At 64.7% G+C, this 26,481-nt stretch overlaps 9 protein-coding genes across 9 annotated transcripts in view; 4 read left to right on the forward strand and 5 right to left on the reverse strand.

The window, feature by feature from the left end:
* Positions 1-899: 899 nt before the first annotated feature.
* On the reverse strand, positions 900-2,092 carry AMSG_06819 (uncharacterized protein; the record flags this gene model as incomplete). Its single annotated transcript, XM_013901427.1, has 2 exons — positions 900-1,903; positions 1,949-2,092. 2 exons carry the CDS (start codon positions 2,090-2,092, stop codon positions 1,016-1,018), a joined length of 1,032 nt encoding a protein of 343 aa, XP_013756881.1. The 3' UTR covers positions 900-1,015.
* A 617-nt stretch (positions 2,093-2,709) lies between these two features.
* AMSG_06820 (MHC_I family protein) lies at positions 2,710-7,942 on the forward strand (the record flags this gene model as incomplete). Its single annotated transcript, XM_013901428.1, has 3 exons — positions 2,710-2,834; positions 3,618-7,893; positions 7,916-7,942. The coding sequence occupies 3 exons, from the start codon at positions 2,710-2,712 to the stop codon at positions 7,940-7,942; spliced, it is 4,428 nt and encodes a 1,475-aa protein (XP_013756882.1).
* Positions 7,098-8,646, reverse strand: AMSG_06821 (uncharacterized protein; the record flags this gene model as incomplete). Its single annotated transcript, XM_013901429.1, has 2 exons — positions 7,098-8,332; positions 8,529-8,646. The coding sequence occupies 2 exons, from the start codon at positions 8,644-8,646 to the stop codon at positions 7,989-7,991; spliced, it is 462 nt and encodes a 153-aa protein (XP_013756883.1). The 3' UTR covers positions 7,098-7,988.
* Positions 8,647-8,838: 192 nt separating this feature from the next.
* Positions 8,839-15,729, reverse strand: AMSG_06822 (uncharacterized protein; the record flags this gene model as incomplete). The annotated part of the gene is made up of 2 exons (XM_013901430.1): positions 8,839-8,856; positions 8,905-15,729. 2 exons carry the CDS (start codon positions 15,727-15,729, stop codon positions 8,839-8,841), a joined length of 6,843 nt encoding a protein of 2,280 aa, XP_013756884.1.
* A 440-nt stretch (positions 15,730-16,169) lies between these two features.
* Positions 16,170-20,016, reverse strand: AMSG_06823 (P-type ATPase; the record flags this gene model as incomplete). Its single annotated transcript, XM_013901431.1, has 5 exons — positions 16,170-16,577; positions 16,666-18,609; positions 18,642-18,829; positions 18,913-19,825; positions 19,963-20,016. The coding sequence occupies 5 exons, from the start codon at positions 20,014-20,016 to the stop codon at positions 16,170-16,172; spliced, it is 3,507 nt and encodes a 1,168-aa protein (XP_013756885.1).
* Positions 20,017-20,203: 187 nt separating this feature from the next.
* AMSG_06824 (uncharacterized protein) lies at positions 20,204-21,766 on the reverse strand. Its single transcript, XM_013901432.1, has one exon. The coding sequence runs from the start codon at positions 21,461-21,463 to the stop codon at positions 20,348-20,350; it is 1,116 nt and encodes a 371-aa protein (XP_013756886.1). The 5' UTR covers positions 21,464-21,766; the 3' UTR covers positions 20,204-20,347.
* A 1,515-nt stretch (positions 21,767-23,281) lies between these two features.
* AMSG_06825 (uncharacterized protein) lies at positions 23,282-24,856 on the forward strand (the record flags this gene model as incomplete). The annotated part of the gene is made up of 2 exons (XM_013901433.1): positions 23,282-23,399; positions 23,604-24,856. The coding sequence occupies 2 exons, from the start codon at positions 23,282-23,284 to the stop codon at positions 24,854-24,856; spliced, it is 1,371 nt and encodes a 456-aa protein (XP_013756887.1).
* A 488-nt stretch (positions 24,857-25,344) lies between these two features.
* AMSG_06826 (Qb-SNARE) lies at positions 25,345-26,304 on the forward strand. Its single transcript, XM_013901434.1, has 2 exons — positions 25,345-25,505; positions 25,705-26,304. Exons 1-2 carry the CDS (start codon positions 25,395-25,397, stop codon positions 26,287-26,289), a joined length of 696 nt encoding a protein of 231 aa, XP_013756888.1. The 5' UTR covers positions 25,345-25,394; the 3' UTR covers positions 26,290-26,304.
* Positions 26,305-26,370: 66 nt separating this feature from the next.
* The window catches only part of AMSG_06827 (uncharacterized protein), a gene marked incomplete at both ends in the record, with an annotated part of 734 nt that continues 623 nt past the window's right edge, over positions 26,371-26,481 (forward strand). Inside the window, one exon of the mRNA XM_013901435.1 lies at positions 26,371-26,478. Coding sequence (XP_013756889.1) covers positions 26,371-26,478 — 108 coding nt within the window. The remainder of the gene's footprint in view (positions 26,479-26,481) is intronic.

Consider the following 26,481-nt stretch of genomic DNA (forward strand, 5'->3'; position numbering starts at 1 on the left):
AGCCGCCAGCCGCGCGTCACCCGCCCGCCCCACTCGGCCCGCTCGCCCCTCCACCCACAGCCTCTCCCCCCCTCCTACCACCTACGTCTCTATACTCCACCCCCCCCTACCACCACCACCACCCCCTACACACACACACACACCCCTCCCCCACACACACATACACACCACACCTACCTCCTCCCTCCCCTTCCTCCCCTCACCATGCTCGCAGCCGTCCGCCCTGCTCTGGCCCTGGCCCGGAGTGTGGCATCCACCGCTGGTGTCCGAGTGGTGCTGCAGCCGGCCATGGAGCCTGCCACCGGCATGGCTATCAAGATTATGGGCATGGAAATGTCTGCTACTCGTTGCTTCTCGGCCTCGTCTGCTGCTGGTGCCAAGGATCCGCCGCCGCCGCCACCTACAAGCTCGCTGCTGGAGGTGGCGGGTGAGGATGTGGCGGTGGAGGCGACCGTCGGTGGCGTGGCGCCCGAGCTGGCTCAGTCGATGAGGTCGATGGTCTCGACCGCCATGGCCAAGGACGTCAAGACCTCGCAAAAGAAGGCTGAGGAGCTGCTCCGTCTTGTTCGCGGTCTGCCGGTCACCGACGCCCTCGCTCAGCTCAACTTTGTGCCCCGCAAGGCTGCCGTTCCGCTGGCCAAGCTCCTCCGTTCGGCCATGCTCTCGGGCGAGAACAACTTTGGCATGCGCCGCGAGCGCATGGTGGTCGATGCCGCCTGGTCTGGTCGCTCCACCCCGCTCAAGCGCATCATGTTCCACTCCAAGGGCCGCATGGGCCACAAGCACCGCCCGCGGACACACCTCTACGTCCGTCTCGTCCACAAGCCCTACGTCGAGGGCGAGGTTCGCCTCACCCGCAAGGGCCGCCGCCACTCGCCCGTCGACATCGAAATCGCAAAGGCCGTCGACCCTGTTTACCGCGCCCGCCGCGCCGCTGACGCCGCCGCTGCCGATCCCGCCGCAGACACATCAGCCGACGCTCAGCAGCAGTAAAGCCAGCCATCCAGCACCTCGTCTACGCCACATCCAGCCGAAATGCCCCGCCGCTTGCGTGCGTCGCGTTAAACGCCGAGACCCCGCCCGAGACTACTACCAGCCTCCCGCTCGTCGCTGCAGACGCGCCCGCCAGCGGGACCGGCAGCGTCAGCGCCGCATCTACCGCCCATCCGCTGTCAAGGTGGTAGACCTCGACCGAGTCGAGGAACGCCATCTCAGGATCGCGCCCGCCAATGGCGTACAGCGCCCCGCCAACCTGCGCTGCAGCCATCATGTCGCGTGCATAGACAAGCGGCTGGAGTACGGTCCATCCAGAGGAACTCGCCGCAAACTGCTCCAGCGTGTTGAGCGCCGGCGCGTTGTCGGCCGATCCGCCAAAGACAAACACCGTGTCCTTGCCCACTTCCTTGCCATGCACGCCCATCCCGCCAAAGCAATGCGCGTATCGCGCGTGCGGGAAAACCTGCCACGCCGCAGCAGTGGCGTTGAGGCGGAGCAGCTGCTGCGCGCACAGATTGTAATTCCGCCATCCGCCGGCCAGCCACACCCCACCAGCATCACCATCGCCGCCCGCGGTCATTTGCACGCCAAAGATAGCAAACGGTAGCGGCGGTGCGGGCTCAACGGTCCCGCGAGCAAAGTCGATGAGCCATACATCCCGGGTACCCGTCGCCGACCCGCCGGTCTCGCCCGATCCGCCCGCGGCCAGCACCGCCGTCTTGTTCCACCGCGCCACCGCCAAGCCGTACATCGGCCTCGGCAGCTTCAACTGAGGCAAGACCGACCACGCCTTGCCATCATTCACCAGACACTCGATCGAGTCCAGCACCTCTAGGTCCGGCAGCGAGCCGAGGTGAGCACCATCACCCATGCGCCGCACCGCCGCCTTGCCCATCACATGCCCAGCCTCTGACGCCCGCGGCAGACTACCCACTCCGCCCAAAACACATACAGCTTCGAGCTCGGCCGGACCGACCGCCACCGCCACCGAGGCGTGCAGCAGGCGCGGGTGGACGAGCGGCGGGAGGCGGGTCCAGCCAGTGCCACGAGCGTCGACTCCAGGCAGAGCCACAGCGACCGACACGCTTGCAAGCATGGTCACACACAGTGCCAGAATCAAAGCAGAGTCCATATCCAGAGGGAGAGAAATGGGCGATGCGAGTGAGATGGGCCGGCGAGTGCTTGCGGGCGGCTTGGTCGTGCGGGCCTGCGAGCGTTCTCAGGTCGGACATGTGCCGCACAGCGACGATCACAAGCGATTTGCGCGTTTCCAGAGTGATGGGGATATATCAAGTGATACATGGAGGGAGGGAGAGGGGGGGGAGGGAATGGATGGGGAAGGGGATCGAACCCGGGAGGATTGCACGTGGGGCGGATCGGGTGAAAGAGATAGTGCATCATCAGGACAGAGGCGATTAAAAGAGAGGGACGAGGAAGAGGAGATCGGGCAAGGGGATGCAAACAAGGAGTATCATGTTATTCGATGGCTAAGGCTGAGATGTGGAGGTATGGGCCAGATACGGCTCAATGGCCACTTGTTTGTCCTCGCAACGCGACCCGGGGCGAGACGGCAGCCCCAGCCCCAGCCCCCCAAGCCACACGCCCCAGCCCCAGCCCCCCCCAGCCACACGCCACAGTTGCCACCTCACCCCCCCCCTCCCTCACCCCAACACACACACCCCTCTCACTCTCTTTGTCCTTGCCTCGCATATCATGCGCTCTGTCGTGGGCATCTCCAAGGGCCTCCGTGTCGGGGTCATCGTCCTCGGTGCCCTGGTGGTGGTGGGCAAGATCGGTGCCGAGTGGTCGCCCAAGCGCGGCCTGCCGCATCACATGCCGTACAAGGGCCCACAGGGCGAGCAGACAAACATCCCTCCCAGCCGAGGATAGTTGGGATGGTGGTCTTGCTGATGCGCTTGCTGGATTATGCTCTGCTTGCTCTCCAGCTGTGTATCTGTTCTCTTCGTCGTCCTCCCCGCCCGACCCGCTCTCCGTCTGACCGCCCCACTCCCCATCGCCTGCCCCGATCTGATCTGATCTAACTCGCTCTTATCCGATCCCTCACTGGCTCTCTCTCTCTCTCTCTCTCTGCTCCCGCCACTCCTCGCTATGTTCCACACACCCGTGACGATGGTGTAGGATGTGTCGTCAATGGGGCTGGCTACGAGTCTCCCACTCTTCCCGCTTCTTCCGCTCCGCTTGACTCGCTCTTGATCTCTGTGGCTCGCGCCATGCGCGGCCGCCGACATCATCTTCTCCACAACCCACCGTGCCCCCCCCCCTCCACAACCCGCCAAGCTCGTCCACGAGCTATCTGTCGGCGTATCATGCGCCTCCTCCCCCCTCACACACACGCGCGCAAGCAAGCCGATCACCGACCAAGGACAAGCGCAGGTCGATCGACGTAATCACCTACCCATACCTATCCAACTAAACGGCTAGCAACCCCCCCCCCCCCCCCCTCGCCACTGCCTCCATCACTCGCCGAATGCTACCGGATGAGCGGAACGAGTGCGGAACAGCCATGGCAGCACGACCACAGACATGGCCACGACGGACGACAGAGGGCACACCCGTCGCAGCGGTGTAGGGTGGGGCATGGGGAGCAGGGAAGGAGCAAGCACACCGCGTGTGGTGGCGGAACTCGCAGGGCTCTTTGCAGACATCCAGGCGGCAGCAGGGCCTGCCGGTGGCGCCTCGCTCCGCGACACGGCCGGTCTGCTCTCGCGGACCCGAACGGTGCTGCGGGCGCTGGCCGGGACCTCGCTGTATGCTCCACGGCGCGGGGCCGGGTTGATCGGTGCATCGCGTGCTTCGGGCCTACGAGGAGACTCGGATGCCGATATAGCTGCTGCCTCGGCCGCACGGACCATGTTCCGCGCCCTCGACTCGTCGCCCCCGATCCGCTGCCCGCCTAACGACCCGCGCCTGCTCATCGTCGCCGCCGCTGCTGCAAACATCCCCGATCTCCTTGAACTTCTGGCCGATTGCGACGCACCGCTCGAGGCAGCCGAGGCCGAGTCTGGCAAGACTGCCCTGCACGCCGCCGCAGACCTCCTCGCACTCGATGCCCTCGCCATGCTGCTGGAGCTGGGCGCAATGGTCGACGTCGCCGATGCTCAAGGCCGCACTGCACTGCATGTCGTTGCCGCCGCTCACGAAGTTGATGCTGTATCGGGCGCACGTCGCGCCATCGAGCTATTGGTCGGCGCAGGCGCCTCGGTCTCGGCCCGCGATGCCGCAGGATGCACCCCTGTCGCCGCCGCAGCCGCCGCTGGGCATCCAGCAGCCATCGCGCTGCTGGCGCGGTACGCGCCCGGCTCGTCATCAATCGCCGACGCTCGCGGCTGCCATCCGCTGCATGCTGCGCTCCTCCTCGCCCCGACCCATACCTCGGTCGAGACCGTGTCCGAACTGCTTAACTCGGGCGCCGATGTCGACGCGCCGTTCGCCCCGCTCGAGCCCGACGATCCGCTCACAGGCTACTCGCCGTTGCAGCTGGCCGTGGCCATCGTTCCCGAGTCTGACTACCAGGAGGCTCTTGTTGGCGTCCTCCTCCGCTCCGGTGCATCGAAGGACTCGCTCGACCCGACCATCCCACCACCGCTCTGCCTCGCTGTCAACGCTGGCCGCGCCCGGACCCTTGCCTATCTTGTCCAGATGGGCGTCGATGTTAATGCTGCAGATGCACATGGTGCAACCGCCCTGCACTACGCTGCTCGCACCGGTGCCATCGCAATGGCCACCGCCCTCCTGGACGCTGGCGCCGACCCGAACGCATCGACGTTGTCCTACCCGCTTCATCTGCGAGTTTCTACCGTCTCCATCCCCACCCATCTGTGGCAGCAAGTCGACGGTGCCACCCCGCTGCACTTTGCTGCCGCCCGCGAGCTTGAGCCGCTGGTCGAGGCTCTCGTCGGCGCCGGCGGTAACCTCGCGCTCCGTTCCGCCGCCGGCAATACCGCCGCAGACCTAGCAACGTCGTCATCGCGCATCCATGAGCTTGTCCTCTCGGTCTTTCAGCTGCCGCCGCCGTGGGCGGATCGGGTCCATCCGCCCGACGACTTTGCCAACCACATGGCCGCCGCCATTCCCTCCAAGGCCATGGCCCGCGTCGCTCTCTCGCACGAGCTCTACACCCTTGTGGCAGCCGCACCGCTTGAGCCTACGCCCATGGAACAGACCATCATCCCGCAGGCACTCGACCTTGTTGCTGCCGGCGCCTCGGTCTCGGCCGTCGACGCCTCAGCCGTCCCTCTACTCTTTGCTGTCATCCGTAAGCTCCCCAAGCGGCACGCGCGCACTCCGACACACGTGCGTGCCGCCACGGCGCTCGTAGCTGCGCTTCTCTGGCGCTCAGAGCTCGACGACGTCGAGCCGTGGCCTTTGGCCTCAGAGCAGCTCGACGGCCAGCCGAGCTCGATTGCACCTGGCGCGCTCCGCGCCTCGCTCTCCAGCGATGCTCTCGCTGCCCTCAACCTGGACGATGTCGACAACTCGAGCGGCGAGGCGCAGACCCTGGTCCATCTTGCTGCGGCGTACGACATGGAGGCGTTGGTGGTGGCGCTTGTCGGCCTCGGAGCCAGCTTTGATGCTCGCAACGGGCTTGGGTACACGCCGGTCGATGTCGCTGCTGGCGCGCAGTCGTCGTACGCGCTAGCAGCGCTGCTGGCGGTCGGCGCATCAGTGACCTGCGAGCTGAGCCGGGTCGAGGCAACACTGGGCGCAGTGGGTGCATCAGCGCGGCTGGTACACGAGCTTGTGACCCGACACGGCGCCGGTCCGCCTGGTGCCGGCGAGCTCAGCCTCGGTCCAGTTGCCTTTGAAAGCGCTATGGTCAACGCGCTCCTTGCGCGAGACCATGAGCTTGTCCGGCTCCTCTTGGCACCGCCGATCTCGGTTGATGTCCATGCGACGGTAGAGTGGTCGGCAGAACTTCCCGTGCGATCGCGGACGTCGCTGCTCCTGCTTGCGGCGCTCCTCGCTGACCACATAGCCATGATCGAGTTGCTACGTGCTGGAGCTGATCCGCGTGCGGCCGATGCGAACGGACTCACCCCTCTCCATGCACTGGTAGTCCAAAACTCGATGGCATCGCAGCGCGGAATCGACTTGCTTCTGGGCGCAGAGCGGCCGGCTGTCAACGCGACCGACCTCCACGGTCTGGCGCCAATCCATTATCTTGTCGACGCGCAGTTGTGGGATCCAGACTCACTGCGCGCTTTCAAGCCGGCATTGCGCGAAGCGCGGTTGAACGCGCTGCTGTCAGCCGGCGCAGATCCCAACACGCCGACCAACTCGGGCGAGACGCCGCTCGGGCGCACGCTTATTGGCTCGGCCGGCTCGACTGAGCAGAGCGGCTTTCTTGCAGCACAGTCACGAATCGCCAGCATGCTGCTTCAAGCCGGCGCCGACCCTAATGCGCGTGATGCCGATGGGCGGACCATTTTGCACCGTCTGGCGCATCTCGGCCTGGCTGCGGCAGCACTGTGGCTACTCGAGGCTGGTGCCGATCCGACTCTTGCCGACAGCACTGGAAAGACAACGCTCCACGTCGCGGCTCGATCGGTAGCGACGTCAGAAATGGTGGCGACGTTCATTCCCGCGCTACTGCAAGCCAGCGGCTCGGCCCAGTACGTCAACTTGCGCGACGGCGCGGGGCGGACGGCGCTGCACTATGCGGTGCTGGCCGGCTCGACCCCGACGATCCAGCTGCTGACTGCAGCAGGAGCGTCCGCGGTGAAGGACAATGACGGCCTCTCGCCGTATGATCTGGTGCTGGACGCTGGCGAGGGCGGCGAGGCTGGCGGCGGGGGGAACGGGGCCAGCCCCGGGCCGGGTGGCCTCGGCACCGTGCTAGTAGGCTCGGCAGCCGCCGGGCAAGAAGCGCGGCTTCGCGTTGCGCAGTGGCAGCGAATGTTTGATCAGCTCAAGGGTATGATCACGCTGGTAGTAGCAACGATCCAGCTGGCGGCGTTTGCGCTCGAGCTCGAGCTCGCGTGGCACTCGTCGGCGCAGGTGGCGGTGGACATTGCAGCTGCGCCACTACTTGCAGCCGCGCTGAGAAACGTCAACTTTGCGCTGCTGTTCTGGGCGGTGGCGAGCGGGCTCTTGCTCTTTACGCTCGCGTTCTGCTTCCGACGGTTCCGGCTTCACAAGATCGGGGCGGTGCTCACCTGGCTCTGCGCTGACATTCTGTTTGTCCCACTGCTGCGGGTGCTCGTTGCCAACTTTCGGTGCACCGATGGCGAGGTGGCGGCGGCGCCCAGCCAAGCCTGCTTTACAGGCTCGCACACGTACATGCTACTTGGCGCGACGGGGATGCTTGCTCTGTACATCCCGCTCACCTTTCGGCTTGTCCGACTCGACTTTCAACCCGAGGCCGTGTCCACGGCCTTCTCGCTCAACTGGGGTGCCGACGTGCTCCTTCTTAAGCGGTTCCGGCTGCACCGGATGACCAAGCGGGTCAACACCCGCCTGACAGACATCTTGCTCCACGCGCTCAAGCTTACACTAGTCTCAGTCTCGGTCATCATCTTTGACGAGATCGCGGTCCTGCTTGTTGTCTACATTGCCTTGTCGCTAGTCTACGTCACCGCCATCGCCTGGCGGCCGTCGTACGTCAGCCGGCGGGTCAACTCTGCCCAGCTCGGTCTCGCTGCGTCGACCGTTGGGGTTAACCTCGCCGCCGGCTCGGCATACCTCATCGATGACACCTCGTCGCTGGTCCCAGTCGCCGCCCTCGCCGCCGCCGTATTTGTCATCCCGCCGCTCGTTATGCTCGTCCACGCCAAGCTTTGCGTCACTTCGTCGGACCAGGAACGTGTCGAGCTCAACGAGGCGCTACAGACAGTCATCGAGACCGGCAACACGCTCACGCTTCTCCGCGATGGCGAGGTGGGGGCTTGCCCAGTGCCAGCGCGCCTGCCCAGTAGCTCGAGTGTAGCCCCCAAGACACAAAGCCCATTCATGATCCATCGCGCCTATGCTTGTCACGGCTTGGCCAGACTCGCCAGATGCAGCTGCATGTCGCGCAGGCGATCGATAACAGCCAGCGCGCGAACCTGCTGCTTCTCCAGCTCTGCCGTGTGAGCAGCCTGATTGGCGAGACCGTCCTTGCCCGCCTGGCCGGCCCCAGGCGTAGCTTGTCCACTCCCAGTACCCCCCGGCATCAATCCCACCATCTGCACAGCACCATGACCATCACCAGCCCTTGCTGGCGTTGGAGTAGCCTCCATCGCCGCCGTCAGCTGGCTGCATGTCTCCTCCAGCTGGGACTGGACCCGCACCACAATAGCCTTGACATCTTCCAGAGCAGCAGCAGGTGGAGGTGCATCTGTGTTAATGGGATGGGGGGGGGGGGGGGGGGGTGAGGGGGTGGGAGGGGGGGGGGGGAGGGGGAGGAGAGGGGAGAGGGTCTTGTGCGACACGGGCTGACACAGACACACACACACACACACACACACACACATACACACACACACACTCACTCACTCACACTCAAACACGTCAGCACCGTATTCGTGGCGTACCGGGGGCGTGCAGGGCGGCGTTCTCGAAGACTTCAACAAGCTTCTGCGCGGCCACCACATACTCGTGGACAAGGCCCTCGCCACGCCTGGCAAGGGCGGCGATGCGGCCAGATTCCATGGAAGAGGGGGAGGGGAATGAGGGTGGGGGAGGGGGTGCAGGTGGGGGTGAGAGATCGGTCGGTGAGAGGGGTGTGCCAGGACCGGCGGCCGGCAACAGCATCTCGGCCCAGGAGGCTCGCCGCCGCCAACCGGCAGCAGCAGGGCTCCTGTCGGCGAGAAGGCCGCCAAACCCACCCCTCGCAAAGTCACATCATATGTCACGTTTTAACTGTCTGACGGGAGGGGGGGGGGGGGGGGGGGGGGGGGGGGGGGTTACGTCGATCTGAGAAACCGCAAGCTCGATCTGGTCACGGATCCGCGAGTGCTGCATCCGCTCCATGTGCAGCTCGTCCTCCATCTGCCGAGTGGCGAGGACAGATGCCGCGAGCTCAGATTCGCGCTCGAGAAGGGTCATCTGGAGGTGAGACGCTCGATCCTGAATGCGGGCCACCTCGCTTTCGAGCCGGTCGACTTGCCGGCGGAGCTCGTCGCTCTCGCGCCGCTGCGTCGCCAGATCCGACCGAGCGCTTGCCGCCGCCGCCTCGGCCTGCACCAGCTGCGCCTCCAGCTCACGAACTCGGGTCTGCAGCCGCCGCGCCTCGTCCGACGTCGCCGCCAGCTGCTGCTCTTGGCTAGTCGCCCGCACCATTTCTCGCCGGAGATCGGCTGCCTCACGCTCGGCCGCCTCGGCTCGTGCCTCGGCGGCAACCAGCTGCGCCCGCACCCGCTCGAGCTGCTGCTCGGCCGCCTGCGCCCGTGTCGTGGCATCGCGCGATGTTCGCTCGATCTGCATGGTCCGTGTCCGCGCCTCCGACACCGATGCGTCCAGCCGCGTCGACGTGATCGACGCCTCCGAAAGCTGCACGGCCAGCTGCCGCTTCGACGAGTCGAGATCGTCGATAGTTCGCTTGGCGAGCGCGAGCTCGGCCTCGGCGCGGTCTGCCCGCTCGCGTACCTGCGCCACTTCACGCGTCAGCGCCGCTACCCGTGTCACGCTCTGTGCCTCGGACTCGCCAAGCCGCGCCGCCCGCGACCGTTCAGTCTCAATCCGCGCCTCGGCTTCGGCCAGCAGCGCCGACAGCGAGCCCACGTTTTCCTCCAGTCGTGCCGCCCGCGCGTGCAGTGACTGCGCTCCATCGAGCTCAGCGCTCAGCTGCACCACCATTGCCTCCTTCACCGCGAGTTCCTGTTCCAGCCGCTCCGCCTTGACTGCCGCGCCGCGCGTCGCCGCGTTGGCCTCCAAAACCTGCCGCTCAGCCTCGGTCACCCTGGCCCGCAGCGACTGGACCTGCGTCGTGAGGTTCTCGCTCTGCGACACAGCATAGGCTCCCTCGTCGCTCTTGCGCTGCAACTCCGAGTTGAGCGCACGGGCCCGTTCCTCGGCCGCCGCAAGCTGCATCGACAGCGCTTCGGCCGACTTGGCCTTGGACGACTCGGCTCGCGCCTGCGACTCATACATCGCTAGCTGGGCTTGCGCCCCCTGCGTCGCCATCTCCAGCTTCAACGATGCTGCTGCCTCCTTAGCCGCAAGCTCACGTCCATGTGCCTCGTCCAACGCCGCCTTCATCTGCACAAGCTCCGTGCGCACGCTCTCGCTTCCCGCCTTGGCTTCGCCCAGGCTTGCCTCCAGCTGCTTGACCAGGGCCTGCAGCGACGCGTTGGTCGTCTCCAGGCCGGTCACTCGGTCGGTGGCACGCCGTGCCTCTTCACGCACCCGCTCTAGCTCGGCGGCGCATGATGCCTGCTTGTCAGCAGCGTTGTCCGACGAGACCTTCATCAGCGCAGCCTCGGCCTCGTGCCGCGCTTGCTGCGCAGCCAGCGTCGCCGCCTCGCGCATCGCAGTCTCACGCGCTATCGTCGCCTCGCGCGCCTGAGCCACGGCCTCTGATTTGTCCTTCTCCAATGCTGCCAAGCTCTCGCGTGCAAACGCTGCCTGTTGCTCTGCGGCTGCAGCCTTGGATGCCAGTTCGCGCACCTCGCGCTCGCGGCTGGTGCTCTCGCTCCGCAGCGCGTCGACCTCGCGCCGGGTCCGATCCAGCTCGTCGCGGAGTGCAGCCACGGTGCCACGCTCGGATTCGAGGTGCGCCAGCGCCTGGGACAGCTTCTCGTCCAAGCTCTCCAGCTGGCTCTGCTTGCTCTCGACCTCGATCGCAGAGCTCGCTGCCCCACTCCGCAGTTCCTGGATTGTCTCGTTGAGATCCGCTATCTTGGCGTGGAGCTGTGCGTTGGTGGCGAGGCCATCTGCTACGGCATCCTTCAGTGGCGCCAGCGACGCCGCCAGCGACTCGGACGTCGCCGCCTTGGACTCGGCTTGCATCACCGCTGCTTGTGCCCGCGCCTCGGCCTGCCGCAGCGCCGACACCTGGTTGGTCAGCGCTGCCACCTGTCGCTCGAGGTCTGGCACTCGCTGCGCCTCGGCTCTTGCAGCGTTGCATGCCTCGGTCAAGCTCTGCAGCGCAGCCTTGGTCGTCGCCAGCTCGACTTGGACCGCGCCCAGCTCGCGTGCAGCCTTCTGGTCGGCCGCAAACTGTGCCTCTTTGTGAGCCATGACCATGCTTGCGGCTTCATCGCGCGCCTGTGCCACCCGCTCATTTGCCTGTGCCACTTCGTCTTGCAGCGAGCGAATGCGACTCTCAGCCGCACTAACTGCTGCCGCCTCGCGCACGGCATCCTGCCGCGCTGCATCCAACTCCAGCCGCAGCTTGCTCAGCTGATGCTGCATCTCCGACCGGGCCTTGGCAAGTGAGTCGAGCTCCGACTCGCGCGCCGCAAGCTTGCTTGCCGCCGCTGCTGCTGCTTCGTCCGCAGCCCGGACCGAAGCTGCCAGCTTGGCCTTGGCTGCCGACTGCGCGTCGCGCGCTGCACCCCGCGCAGCATCAAGCTCGTTGCGGAGGCCGTCGACCTTGGCCTGTGCCGCAGACGCCTGTGCCGCAACATCCACATGCTGCATCTTGGCTGCCTGCAGCGCCTCGTTGAGCGTCTCGATCTTAGCCTGGCACTCGCGCACCGCCGCATTTTGACCCGCCAGCGCAGTTTCGAGCCGGGCGTTTTCTGCCCGCGACGCGTCTAGGCTCGCACCCGTCTCCGCGTTCTTGCGCTCCAGGCTAGTGCGCATGCTCTCGCCATGAGCCCGAGCCTCGCGCAGCGCCTGCTCGAGGTTTGCCACCTTGTCAGTCGCCGCCGAGAGTTTGTGCTCGAGCTGCGAACTTGCGCGCAGAGCAGCATCAAGCTCGGCGTGGGTCTTCTCGCGTGCGGTCTGGCACTCGCGGAGCTCAAACTTGACATCGCGAACTTCGTCGCGCGCCACAGCCAGCTCGCGCACTAGCGCCTCGGCCTTGCCCTCCCACTCGGACGCCGCTCGCGACGAGGACTCGATGCGTCCGGCCGCCAGCTGCAGCTCCGCCTTTTGCTGAGCCACCTCCCCGTCCAGACGCGCCGCCTTTTCCTCTACAGTCCGCAGGCTCTCGATCCGCGAGTTGGCGTGAGTGAGGTCTTGCTCCAGGTGCGTCACGCGCCCGGCACTCCGCGATGCTTCGGCCCGCGCCTCACCGAGCTCATCGCGCACGCTGCGCAGTGTCTCTTCCAGCTCGCGGCGTGCCGCAATCACGGCCTCGCTGTCACGGCTGAGCACGTCGTTGGCCCGGCGAGCTTCGGCAAGCTCAGCCTCGCGAGTCCGCAGCTTGGAGAGTGCATCGTCTTTGGACGCCGCCAGCGAGTCGGACCTGGCCTCACTGCTCGCGAGTGCTGCCTTCAGGTCCGCGATGCTTTCGTGCGCGTGTGCAACCTTGTCATCAGCGAGTACCACCTTGTTCTCCAACTGCATCAGCTTCGACTTTGCAGCGTCAAGCTCGGCGGTCTTGTCCTTGAGCTCAGCGGCAAGCGCAGTGTGCAGCTCCTTGGCGTCACGGCTCGCATCGCGAACCGCATCAAGCTGCGCCGCAAGCTTGCCCAGCTGCGACTCGGTAGTTGCAAGTTCCGACTTGAGCCCGCGGGCTTCGTCGCTTGCTGCGGCCGCGGCCACTACCGCAGCCTTGCGCGCAGCCTCTGCCTTTTCGGCCGTGGTCTGCGCTGCTGCCAGTTCGCGAGCAAGCGATGCTCCGGTCTTCTGAGCGGCGTCGAGATCGTGTCGCAGCTCACGAATTTCGGTCTTGGTCTCGTCGTGCGCCGCAAGTGCAGCCGCAAGCTTGACGGCGGCATCGTCAATGGCAGCCGCATCGCGCTTGGACTGCTCATCAGCAGCAGCCAGCTGGGCTGTCAACGACGAGAGCTGAACTGCCAGCTCGTCGCGGGTCTTGGTCACTTGGTGAGTCGCGGTCTGGGCATCTGCCGCCGTCGCCTTCGCCGCCGCAAGATCGTCCTTCAGTCGCTGGACCGTCGCCGCCGAGTGCTCGACTTGCATGCCGAGATGCAACACCTTCTTCTCGGACGCCAGTGACGCATCGGTAGCTTTGGTTAGCTGAGCCTCGAGGCGGCGCACGCTCTCGTCGCGGTCAGCGAGTTTTTCGCCAGCAGCCTCAACCTCGGACGTCAAGCTCGCGATTCGGGCCGATGCCGCCATGAGCTCGGCAGCGGTGGCGTCGCGCTCGCGGCTTGCCTGAGCCAGTGCCTTGGCAGTCGAGTCCAGCTCCTGCGCCATCGTCTTCTTGTCGCTCACGGCAGCAGAAAGGGCGTCCTGACGGTGGTCAAGCTTGCGACTCATTGATTCGAGATCGTGCGAGACGATCTCGTGCTGAGTCTTGAGCTCCTGCAGCGCCTTGCGGGCGTCGCGGAGCTCTGACTCGACTTGCTCGCGCCGTGTGGTCTCGGCCTGCAGCTCCATCTTAAGCTGTGACATCTGGCGGTCAAGAATCGGGTCGGTTGCTTGCAGCGTCTGTGCCCGATGGGCCCGCTCCTCCTCTTCCCGTACCTTGCGGTGGAGCCGCTCGATCTCGGCGTTGGCATCGGTGAGCTTCTTGCGCATGCCCTGAATCTGGTCCTCGACCTCGGCCTCGACCCGGATGGCGACCCGCTGAAGCTTGCGCTCAGCCTGGTCAAGCTGGGCCTGCATCTGCATAATGACATGCTCAGCCTTGTCCTTCTCGTCCTCGATGTTCCGCGCGTAGTTGACAGTCCGGGTCAGCTTGGCCTGAACCCGCATTAACTCTTCGCGCAGCTCCTCGGCAGTAGCGGCACGGTCGCGGTACTGTGACGCCATCGATGTTGCCAGCGCCGAGGCTTCCAGCCGCGACCGCAGATTCGCAGTCTCGGCTGCTGTCGACTGGGCATGGTGCTTGACCTCATCGAGGCGGGCCACTGCCTGATTGTGCTGCGCCGAGAGCATGTCCAGCTCTGCCAACGCAGACGTGAGCGCGTCATGGTTGGATGCCGCCTCGCGTTGAGCATCCGCCAGCTGCTGCGAGAGCGTGATCTCACGATGCTGCGAAGCCTCCAGCTCGTCGCAAGCCTTGTTGAGCGCAGCGCGGAGCCTTGAGACCTCGGCCTCGAGGGTTGCATTGCGCTCGTCGAGCCGCCCATTGACCGCGGACGCTTCCTCGAGTTGGCTGATAGTATCGCCAAGCTGCTTGTGAAGCACGTCGTTGAGCGCGGTGAGCTCGTCGCGGTCAGCCTCGGCCTGGGCCGCCGACGCCGATGCCGACTTGGCTGTGGCCCTCGCCGAGTTGAGCTCGTTGCGGCACTTGGCAAGCTGCTTGGTGGCAGTTGTGTGGGCCTTGGCTGCTGCCGCAGCCCGCTCCGACTCGACCCGCAGGCGCTCGGTAGCGTCCTTGGCCTCAGCCTGTGCATGCTGGCTTTCATCGACAGCGGCGGCGAGCTTGTCCTGTGATGCCGCAAGCAGCTTAGTCAGAGTGGCATTGTCGACGGTTGCGGCGTCGAGCGCAGCCGCCATTGACGGCTCCGAAGTAAAGCTGGCACCGGCCCCAGACGCCGCGAAACCTAGCTGCCCGTCGACAGAGTCACCCGCTGCCGGATGCTGCCTCTGCGCTGGTGAGCCAAAGCCGGGTGCTCCATGGGGCATGCCATAACCGCCGAGCAGCTCGCCAATGTCCGGATCCGAGCCGTAGAGTGGTGCGGCAACACGCGAGGCGTAGAGCAAGGTGGCGAGCGAGGCGTCGAGCTGATTGTCGTCATCCGATGCGGTGGCGATGAGCACGACGTGAGACGCTGGTGATAGCATATCCTTGAGAGCAGTAGTGAGCTTGGCATATGCGTAAGGGATGGAGCGGACAAGAAGCGTAGCGTCGGGTGACTCGCGAGCGTGGCAGCGAAGTAGGGTGAGGACGGCGCGGAGCGCGTTGAGCGAACGGTTAACCTGTGCGGTGGCAACCTCTGCCGACGGTAGGAGGACGAACCCGAGCTTGGATGTGGTGACAAAGCGGGTTCGCTGTGCGCGCGAGGTCTGACTCTGGGCGATGGTGAGGATAAGGACGACCGACGAGGCCTTGCGGTGCTCGACCGACTCACCCTTGGTCCGGCGGGCAAGGCGGGCGAGGAGCGGCTCGATGTCGCCCGGGTTGGCCAGCGGGCGAAGCGAAAGGCCCTCGACTTCCATGGCATCGCCGGCGGGGGCCTCGACTAGGCGCAGCGAACCCGATGCCGGGCGCAAAACGTCGACGAGCTCCTCGCCCGGACCGACCTGCAGCAGCGAGGCGTGGAGGGCAAAGCCGACCGAGTCCATGCCGGTCGGTGCGGGTGAGGCAGCAGCTTCGACGGATGCGCGCTTGCGCAGAAAGTAGAAGATGTCCTGCAGGGCGCGCAGGATGATGGATCGGTCGCCGCCGTCGCCGGTCCCGCACAGCAGGGCCAAGCGGCCGGTCCCTGTCCGGCCATGGACGGCCAGCAGGCCCGAGGCGCCTTGGAGGGCGGCAGCAACAAGCGGACGAACGGACGAGGCATACACGGCCTTGTTCGAGTCGGCCTCCGAGTATACCGCATCGGCGCCAAACACCGTCGCTGAGCTCCCAGCCCCACCGCCCGGTGTGTAGCTCACGCAAGGCGGGTGGCGGTTGACGGACAGGACGCGCGCGCTGCCACCACGCGCCCCCGACGGCGACACCACTCGCAGCGCCACATGCACTGCGTCGGGTTCGCGGCTCCTGCTCTCCATCCTCTGCACTTGCTTCTGACTTGTGCTGGGGTGGAGGGGAGTGTGGAGGTGTGAGAATGGTGGGTGGTGAGGGCGGGGGTGAGGGCGGGGAGCAGGGGCAACGGCTGGCAAGGCGGCAGTTGGCGGACGGCTGGCAGACGGCCAGCGGTTTGGTTGGTGGTGGCTAGCCTTCCAGCATGTCTGATCGATGTAAACAATCGACTCTGCTGCACTTTATCCCTGATGCAACAGTAGTTGCTCCTCTTCGGTCGACACGTCTGCAGGTGTCGGACGTACGGTCAATGCCGTCGCTGGCGTGCAGGCAGGCCATCACCAGTGGAGGTGAGCAGTCTTTCTTTGTCCGACGATCTCTTTTTTCGCAAGTCCCACCTTTGACGATACCTCGTTCTCACTAACGACCACATCGCGACTAACATTGTTAAACAGTTCATTCATGGCACCTACGAGTACGACGCAGACGCCTCGTATGACTCGTTGTACGAGGAGTAGTCATCGTCGCTAGACGACGAGGCATCCCAGCGGGTCGAGCCTGACGACTCGGGGGTATCCGAGTACGTGTTGGTCCCGCCCGATGCTGAGATGGTGGCACCGGCAAAGTTGCCGGTATGTGCAGCGAGGGCCGCCTCGATGTGGCCGATAGTCTCGTCCGAGAGATCGCCCTTGGTGCGGCTGATGCGGAGCTTGCGGACGACGTCAATCTTTGTGGGGAAGAAGTTGACCTGGACGTACTCGACGATAAAGCCCGGAAGGAGAGCAACAAAGGGGACGAGGATAAAGAGGAGCCAGGTGATAGGCGCGTCGAGGAACTCTGAAAGGCCAAAGTGGGTGCCCCACTCGGGGCGGGCGTGCTGGATGGCGGCAAAAACAACCAGAAGAGGATGGAGCCAAAGTAGATAATGGGCAGAGCCAGGTCCAGAACTTGGTCATGATCATGACCTTGACGTTTGCGGCAATGATGATGCAGACGTAGACAAGGGCTCCAAAGTGGTGCAGGCCATCGAGGCGGCCTGACTCGTGCGGCGAGACGGCGTAGTACGCGGCCATTGGGAGGAAAAAGAGGATGAGCGACTGAAAGATGCCCTCGAAGAACCAGGCGACAAAGACGTGAAGGTTGAAGAGACCGTCCTTCTGGCCAATGGTGTAAAGCTGTGGGAAAAGCTGCGAACCGCGCGAGTTGACGTCCTGGTCAAAGACCGCGAACAGCATGATTGGCAGGCCCGTAAAGGTGAGGTTGAAGAACGAGATGTGGGCGTCTGAGAGGAGGGTCTGACCCGACATACCGGCAAAGATGTTGAACCAGAGCTGGGTGAGGTTGAATGCAGCGTTCTTCTGGAACGAGTAGAGGATGAGCTTGACAACACGACGGTAGGACCAACGGCCGTGGACAAGGAGAAGCTTCTGGAGGAAGCGGAACTGGCCGACGGCATAGTCCGACGCGAGGACGGCCTGCATGCCTTCCTCACCGGCAATGCCGACGCCGACATGGGCCTCGGTGATCATCGACACGTCGTTGGCGCCGTCGCCAATGGCGAGCGTGACGTCGTTCTTGGCACGGGCGCGGACGAGGCCGACGACGTTCGCCTTTTGCAGCGGCGAGACGCGGCAGAAGATGACCGAGACGCACATGAGGCCGAGCTCGTAGAGCAGGTCCTGGGTCTCTGGTGCTGAGAGAACAAAGGCCAGCGACTTGCCGTCCATGACTAGGGCGTTGTTCTTGTAGCGGCCGGCCTTGGCGTTGCGCTCGGGCGAGTACTTGCGGATGTACGACTTGAGCACGTCGTGAGTCTCCTCAAACGACGTAGTGTTGACCACAAGAATGTTCATCTCCTGGTCGAGGAGTGCACAGGCGTAGCCGATGTTGATGGCGGTTTCCTGCTTATCGCCGGTGAGGACCCAAATCTTGATCGAGGCATGCGCGAGGGTGGCGATGGTCCGTGGCACTCCGTCCTGCAGCTTGTCCTCGATGCCGGTGGCGCCGAGGAGGGTGAGGTCGGTCTCCATGTCCTGCGAGACTTCGGCAATGAGCTCATCGCGCTTGAGCACGTCGAGCGCGGCCTTGGTGTACCGCTTGTTCCACGCCTTGTACTCCGAGTCAGAGAGCTCACGGTAGGCGCAGGCGAGCGTCCGCAGGCCCTCTTCCGAAAAGGTGGTGAGGTGCGAGTCGGTTTTGCGGCCAACCTTGGCCTTGGCGTTGTTGACCAGCTTGTAGATGACCGAGTCGGCACCCTTGGTGAGGCACATGATCCGCGAGTCGGGCATGCGGACAATGACCGACATGCGCTTGCGGTCCGAGTCAAACTCGAGCACGTTGAGCACCTTGTACTTGCGCTTCTCGCCGCGAGCCAGAACCGTCAGGTTCGAGCCTGAGCGCGAGACCAGCCGGTAGTCGAAGAACTGCGCGGCGGCCTTGACCAGCGCAGCCTCGTCGGGGGAGGCGGCCTGGTAGCGGATGCCGCGGTAGACGTCTGACTTGTGGGCCTCCTCGGGCTTGGCCTTCCGCGGGTCGACCGTGTTGCACACTGCAAGGAGTGTGACAAACAGGTCGATGTCCTCGCCGTGGTCGCCGCCCTTGTCAAGCGCCTTGAGCATGGTCGGGTCAAACTCCTCGCCGCTCTCTGATGCGTACGAGGCGGGCGAGAGGGCGTAGCTCTGCGTCGACGCTGATGAGGCGCGACGGCTCGACTCGACGTCGGACGACCCGTAGCCCGAGTCATACGACGACGAGTCCGAGTCAGACGAGGCCTCCTCCTGGAGCTCATGCCAGTCGAGCTGGGCGGCGTCCTTGCCCTCGGCGCGGAGCTGGGCGGCGCGTGCAGCCTCGGTGATGCCGGTACCGTACGAGACGCCGCCGATGGAGCACTTGATAAAGTCCATACGGTTCTGGGTCAGAGTTCCGGTCTTGTCTGAAACACGTACTTGACCTGGCCGAGCTCTTCGGTGAGGTTGGAGGTCCGGGCGCGAGCCGGCTTGGAGGTTGGCTCGTAGTACATGTCCTTGTCGACGTTGATCTGCAGCGACTGCACCACCTTGACCATCTCGACCGAGACGTAGAGCGAGATGGGGATGAGAGCCGAGAGAAGAATAAAAAGGTGAAGAACGACTTGAAGCCGTAGAACGCCGAGTCGTCGTCGGGTGCGAGGCCGAGGTACGGATGGTCCTTGGCCACAGCCTCTTGCCACAGACCAGCGGCGGTGGCCGAGCCAAAGACAACCAGAAACTCAAAGATCATGATGACGACCAGGTACTTGGACATGAGGCGGTCGACGCGCGAGCGCTTGGTCTTGGTCTTGGTCGCGTTCATCATGAGCTTGGTCTCGTGCCCGGTGTACACAACAAGGCCGATGACCCACTGGGTGCCCTTGAGCATCGAGCCGCGGAGAAGAACCTCCTTGGCGGTGACTGGGATGGACGTTGCCTTCTTGGCCTTGGGCGCCTTGTACTCGAACGAGCCGTTGAAGGCGTACAACCGGTTGTTGGGCAGCTCATAGTGGAGTGAACCGCGCATCTTGGAGAGCTTGCGCAGGTCGTCGCCGAGCTCTTGGCACTTTTCGACCGCCTTCTTGGGCTTGAGGTTTGACTCGCCGTCGAGGTTGCGCGTCTCGACCGTGCACGAGCCGTCGTCGGTCGAGGTGACCAGGGCGAGCAGGTCGGCAGGGAGAAAGCCGCCATCCTCGACGAGCACAATGTCGCCGGGCATGACGTTGATCCACTCTTCCTCGTACCACTCGTGGGTGTCGGTGTTGAGGACGAAAGCGATGCGGTGGTTGATCTCGTTGTCCTGCCGATGGCGAAAGTAGTCCTCGACGGCCTCGCGGATCATCGAAGTGGTGATGACAAAGACAAGCGGCATGAACGACGACCACGGATGGACGGGCGAGATGGTGGGGATGAGCGTGAGACAGGCCATGACCAGAAAGTACGCGTTGGCGAGCTTGGAGAACTGCTCGTAGAGGGTGATAAACACAAAGTTCCACATCGTGTAGTGCGACGTCCGAATCTTGTTGTTCGGGTACTCGAACTGCGCATTGCGCTCGCGGTCGTTGATGAACAGCGCCCGCGAGTCTTCCGATTCAGTCGTCGTAGCAGCCGAAGTAGCCTGTGGAAGGAAAGGGGGGGTGTGTGAGTGCGAAAAAGTGGGCAGCACCCGCAGCGGGTAGCAGCTGCGGGGGCGGGGGGAGGAACCGACTGGAGCGAGGTGGGGGGAGCTGGGTGGGATGGGGGTGGTGGACATACAGTGGTGCTGTAGGCGTCGTAGCCCGACCAGCCCCCAGAGTAAGAGCGCGGCATAGTGGGGAAGGGGGTGGGTGGGTGGGGGAGGGGGAAGGGGGAGTGCGGTGCAGGGCAGAGTGATCGATGGCTATGTTCGGTTTCGGTTCCAGGCGTGGGTTTGGGTAGGCCAGGCGAGGGGGGTGGGGTGGGGGGGGGGGGGTTATGGGGCGTGGACTGCACACTATTGTCAAAACTGGAAGACGCTGTGAGGCAGTGAGTGGGTTGTTGCGAGGCTATTGTAACGATGTTGCGCGGCTTTCGTGCGGCTGCAGGCGAGGGAGGGAGAGAGGGATCGGATCCAGGTGCTGGCGGGCCTTGGGCGGCGACAACAGGAGGAGGAGGGGGGGGACTACTCAGAGGTGCGACCCGGGAGATCAACCTCGTCAACATAGCCCGCAGGCCGCATCGAGTCCAGCAGGGTATCGTCATCAACGTCCTCGACGTCGGGGAAGACTTCCGAGTCGAGCCAGTGGGTGTAGGAGGCGGCAAAGGATGTGGGCTCAAAGTAGAGCGATTCGAGCTCCGAGTTGGTGCGGAGGCGGCCGTCATGGGCGTGGACATAGTGGGCATGAAGCGGCGAGGGAGTGGGGTTATGGAAGCGGTCAAACTCGTGGTAGTTGCGCTGGTTGAAGACGGCGATGGCCTTGCGGAGGAGAAAGTCGCGGTCCTGATCTGCGGCGGCTTGTTCGGCAGGAGTCAGACCCTGCGGGGCGAGGATGCCCATGCCAAACGGGGTTGACGCATCTGTGGCGTTGTCGGAATCTTGGACGGCTGCGGCTGCGGCTGCAGCTGCGGCGACAACGTCGGACGACTGCATGCCAACCGAGAGGGTCCAGGGCGCGGCGAGGGCGATGCCGGTGGTGGCGATGCCGGCGTCGGGGTAGAGCCACGAGGTGTCGAGGTCAGGCGGGAGAAGGAGGTAGATCATGGTGATGATCTTGGTATTGGACGAGCGCCACTTTTTGCCGAGGAACTTGAGCTGGCGCTTGAGGAGGGCGAGGGTGAGGATCTTTGTCGGCTGGTGGAGGATCTTGAGGATGCGCTTGAGGATAGCAGGCGCTTTGTAGCGGACAAGTTGGCGAATGCGGACCGGGTTGTTGCGGGTGAGCATGGAGAGCATGGTGATAAAGTTGAGCGACGAGGCAAAGTTTCGCCATGAGACGGTGCCGGGCTGAGCGGCGGCGGCAGCAGTGTCCGGGTCGTCGACCGGCGGATTGAGCGGTGCAAAGGCCTCGAGGTCCGGCAGGTCGTTGCGGGTGGTGATAAACTCGTTGACGTCCTGGTTGAGGAACTTAAGGAGAAGAAGGATGCAGTTGGCGTCGACAAGGAGCAAGGCCATGTACTCAAACTGGTAGGTATGCGAGACGGCGGCGTGGTCAAGGAGGAGCTTGAAGACGAACGAGACTGCCTTGACCACAATTTCCTTGTGGCGGGTGAGATCCATGCTCGCCGTGGCCGACTGCATGAGCGAGGCGCCCCGGCGGCGCCAGGCGCCACAGGCGCGAGCTCCGAGGTGAGGCAGATGGTGCCGGCGTAGTTCTTAACCGTCGGCGCGGCAGCGAGGACAATCTTGAGCAGAATGATGACGTAGCGCGACATGTTGGGCAGGAGCTCGCGGTAGAGCTCCTCCATGCGGTTCCGATGCCGCGGCGGAAGGATGGCGCGCGGGACAAAGTCGGGCGGCGGTAATGGAAGCGGGTCGTCGGGGGTCGGGCCGAGTTCGACGGCGGCGAGCTCGAGGTCGCGGACGGTCGGGGCGGTCGCGGCCTTGAGGAGCTCGGCGGCCTCGGCATGGGCTCGTGGAAGGCCGTTGGGCCACTTGTCTGAGAGCCAGCGGAAGCGCGAGGCGACAGCAGCCTCAAACTCGTCACGGAGATCGGGACTCACCCGCGGGCCGTCGACGACGCCGAGCTTGGCGGCCTTGGCAGCCTTGGCGGTGGCGACGGCGTCGGCTCCGCCAAGTGTAGCTAACAGCGTCTTCCACAGCAGAAGCAGGATCTTCTTGATGGGATACAGCCGCCCAAAGGCGTCGTTAAAGACCGAAATCATGCCAAAGAGCACAATGGCAAGCGATTTGCCATCAAACCGCGGGCGGGCAAGCTCGGCGCAGAAGGACGGTGAGCCCTTGTTATGCTGGACGAGCGCGTAGAGACAGTTGAGGCAGAGCCGCATGTCGTAGTCGGCGAGAATGCCCGAGGCGACCGGCGGCGGCAGTTCCGGCTCCAGCGCGGGTAGCGCTGGGCCCGCGTCGGCGGGCGCTGCGTCGGCGCCGGCCGCCGCCATCGCCTTGGTGTGCGCCCGGGTCGCCACCAGCAACGCCTGGACAAGAAGGGGCAGGCCGCCGGTCTCGTAGACGGCGGCGGCAGCGGCGGCGGCGGCAGCAAGCCGCTCGGCGGGCGAGCCGAGATCGCCGCGGCTTCCGCCATGGAGCACGTGCAGTAGGACCTCTGCAGCCTCGCGACGAACAGTTGTGTCTGCGACCTCAAGTGCGTCTAGAGCCGAGACAACAAGCTCGTGTTGTGCGAGAGCATCGGCATGGATCCACGGGCCGTCGATGCCGACGCTTGCAGCAAACGAGGCATACACGTCGGCCATGCGGGCGAGCTCAGCATTTTCCGCATACGAGTAGAACTCGGAGAGCTCGCGGTCGGGCGCGTCTTCCTCGGCATACTCGAAGCGAAGTTCAGTCGGCTGTGAGGAAAAGGTGAGGGGAGGAAGGGTGAGTGTGTGTGTGTGTGCGTGTGGGAGGGGGGAAGGGGGGTGTGCGGTGGTGGCTTACAGGTGGGGGCTCGGGAAGCCCGACTGCCGCCCTCCGTGCCGATTCGAGGGAGGATAGCTCGTTTTCGGACATGGCGGAGAGGCCGCGTGTCCGTTTACGGACCATGTGTGTGTGCGGGGAGGGGGGGGAGGGGTGTGCGAATGAGTGCAGTGGTGGGGCGTGGTTTGTCGGAGGGGGGGGGGGGGGGGGGCAGGGGGCGGGTGGTGGACGGGTAGTGGATGGCGGGTGGGGGGTGGGTACAATTTTTTGTTTCCCCAGAATACACGGTCAGCTAGTGGCAGCAAGCAAACAAAATTATTCGCGGTGCTTATTGGAGAGTGAAAAACCCGGCGGTGGGGGAGCCAAGTCGCGAGGTCTCGTCACCCTTGTTGGCGGTGAGGGTGATAGTAGGTGGGGGGCAGAGAGAGTGGATGTCGGCAGGAAAGCGGGCACACTTGACACCGTGGGTGTGGGAGTGCCAGCCGTTGTTTGTACGCTTGGCACTACCAGCCACCCACGTGTTGCATGAGCACCATTGACGAGAGCGTCGAGGCGGGTGCGAGCAATGCGGCGGTAGGGCGCGTGCCAGAAGGCGTCGCCAGTCATCCTGGGACCGTTGCGCCGGGTGGGTCGGGCGTGCGGCGTATGTCAGCGAACACCAACCACGGCGGCGAGCCGGAGGGGCAGAATGGCGCAGCAGCGGTGCCAGCCGCCAACAACGGACGCGGGAAACGAGGACGGCAAGATGCGCACTCGGCGCAGGGCAAAGGGCGGCGGAAGGCCCGTGGCCGGCGACGTGGCTCCGCTCGGCAGATAGGCTTGAGCCGGGCTGGCCGAGTTATTCCAGGGTTGGCCAACACCTCCGGAGGTCAAACCGGGCCTGCGCGGAAGAAGGCCAAGGTCGGGAGCAAAGGCGCAGCCAAGGTTACGGATGTTGAAGCTGACAACGAGTCGGATGACGACGAATCGGGCGACGGCGATGGTGATGCTGAGGGTGACGGTGACGGTGACGGTGTTGGTGACGGTGACGGTGATGGCGACGACGGCGAAGGTAATCACAGTGAGCCGCAGTCGTCGGCGACGGCATCGCCGAGCAAGGCAAGCAAGGCAAAGAGCTCGGCGAGCCGCAAGATTGCCATCCGGTACATTGAGAACAAGAACAAGCGACACATTTCGTTCTTCAAGCGCAAACGCGGCATCATGAAGAAGGCGCTCGAGCTGGCGACGCTGACCGGCTCGCAGGTCATGCTCGTCATTGCATCAGAGACTGGCCACTTGTACACATATGCCACGCCCAAGCTCCAGCCGCTGGTAACCGAGCACCACAATCTCATTGCACAACTGTTGATGGCGCCGGACCCGCAGAGCTCAGTCGGCCCGGCACAGATCCCTTCAGTCGACTCGGGCGCGCCATCGCTGACGCCACCACCGCCGCGGGCGCATGCTTCCCGCATCAAGCGCTCACCCATGGGCCTCAATTGGACGCCGCCGTCGGCGGCAGGCGCATCGGCCACGGGTGCGGCGCCGTCGGCAGTATCGACAACAGCGACGTCGGCATCGGCTGGCAACAGCAACGGCGGCGGCTGTAGCCTGAGCAGCGGAAGCGGAAATGGCATTGACCACGGTTCTGACACCGGCAACGGCAAGACCATCAACCACGGCTCTGGCGCGGGCAGCGGTGGCGGCGGCGGCGGCGGTGGACCACCACCCGGCTCGTCTGTCAACGGCAACGGCAATGGAGCTACCGCCGGGTTGGCGCCAGCGGGGGTTGTTCCAAGTGAGCAGCAAGCAATGCGAGCGCTGGCTCAGGCTCAGGCCCAAGCACAGGCTCAGGCTCAGGCTCAGGCTCAGGTGCAGGCGCAGGCAATGGCCCGCGATCCGAACATGTTTTTCTACACTCACCCCGGTATGTGGCCGCACGTGTCGGCTCAGCCTGGAGCGCCTGGCGTCTTTCCGGGCCTTACCGCGGGCCATGTCGCGGCGCACGGCCGGGGCACCCCGTCTCAGGCTCAGCCCGGGTCTCGCTACCCTGGCGGGGCTCAGGGCACGCCTGCGCCTACCATTTCAGGAAATGGGGCAAGCATCAGTCATCCCAGATAGTGGGGCCGCTGTCGGCCCCCTCGCCCCCGTGTTGGGGACTGCAAGGGTTGTTGCTTGCACCAATGCCTCACTTACTTGCCCGTACCTCCATCCGGCCACCTGTTCCCGCTGCAATTGCCATCGCCTCCCATGCGTCTCACTGCTTTTGAGGTGCATACTTTTGTGATGGCTCACTGCACCCGCTGCTGTTTCAAGTTGAGACGGCAACGAACTTGCGGGGCTGGAAGGTGGCCTTGTAATGGAGATGCGGGCATGTACCTATTTCGATTTACGATGGCATGACGTAGCAGCAACCATCAAACAAAGCACGCAGTGTTGACCGGGCGGCTCGGTGTATGGGGGTTCGTCACCTTGTGCAGCGATCATCACACGTGTGGAGGAGCCAATTGATGGCAGTTGGGCGAGTGGGCGGCGAGCGAGCGGGTGGGTGGTCAGCGGGCCGGTTGGGCCAGGCGGCGAGCAACGACGGACGGGCGGGCGACCAGTACCCGTCTTGCTGGCTGGTGGGTGTGTGTGGCGAAACCGTGTTCCTCACACCATGGCGACAGAGGACGTGGACGATTACCACGAGCAGCTGGTGGAAAAGTGTGCAGACATTGAGCATGCCATTGCCAACCTGGGCACCAACCCGGACATGACATTGGAGGAGGTATGTCTGGCGTGTGTGTGTGTGGTGGTGGTGGTGGGGTGGGGGGGGGTGGGGGGGGGGGGGGGGGGGGGAAGGGGGGGTGCGGTGGGGCGGGTGACCTAACCGAGAGACTGTGGCGGCATGGCGGCGGGCCGTGGGCCGTGGGGGCATGGTGGCACGTGGCGCGTGGCGGCATGGGGTACGGAATGGGCTGCGGCAGGAGATTGGCGAGGTGAAGCAGGACCTCAAATGGGCTAAGCAGCTGATGATGTCGTACCGGGTGGAGCTTCGCGACCTGACGACGGTCCAGCAGGCGACGTACCGGCAGAAGACCAAGGCGCACACACAGCGGCTGCAGCAGCTGCAGGTCGATCTCAACATGGCGGTGAAGGAGGCCAAGCGGCAGGCGCTGTTGCCTGCTGCCGGCGAGGAGGGCGTGGAGCTGGGCACCCGCGAGACGCTGTCACAGGCAGAGGCGCTGCAGGGCCAGTCGCAAGCCTCGGTCGCCCGCTCGAGGGCTATGGTTGAGGACACCATCGAGGTGGCGGCATCAACAGCAACCACCCTGCAGGGCCAGACCGAGCAGCTGGGCCGCATCCACGCAGGCGTCGAGGAGGTCGAGTCCAACATGAAGCGCGCTGACCGCCAGCTGCGCATCTTTGCCCGCCGCATGATGACCGACAAGATCATCCTCTGCCTCATCTTTTGCATCGTCGTCGCCTTTATCATGGTCATCATCTACTCGAGCATCAAGGGCCGCAACGACAAGGAGACGTCGGCGCCTGATGAGTTCAAGCCGCAGTAAAAGCCGAGTTGCCCGTGTCGTCGTAGCCCTCCCTCCCCAAGCCATACTCGTCTTGAACGTCGTCGACAACCACCAGCAGCCATGCTCAAGCGCGAGAGGTCGCCCGAGGGTGGTGAAGCCGGGGCTGGAGCTGGGCATGCGGCGGCGGGCGCGGTCGGCGAGGTGGGCTTGTCGGGCGCGGCGGGCGCGGTC

This window comes from Thecamonas trahens (assembly GCF_000142905.1).
Source record: "Thecamonas trahens ATCC 50062 unplaced genomic scaffold supercont1.29, whole genome shotgun sequence".
Taxonomy (NCBI): domain Eukaryota; order Apusomonadida; family Apusomonadidae; genus Thecamonas; species Thecamonas trahens.

Coding starts and splice junctions, on each gene's coding strand:
- AMSG_06824 (XM_013901432.1), bottom strand. CDS start 21,463: ATGCAGTCGGCCACGGCGAGCATGGATCTCACCCGCCACAAGGAAATT.
- AMSG_06826 (XM_013901434.1), top strand. CDS start 25,395: ATGGCGACAGAGGACGTGGACGATTACCACGAGCAGCTGGTGGAAAAG. Junction 25,506..25,704: donor CGGACATGACATTGGAGGAG/GTATGTCTGGCG, acceptor GGGCTGCGGCAG/GAGATTGGCGAGGTGAAGCA.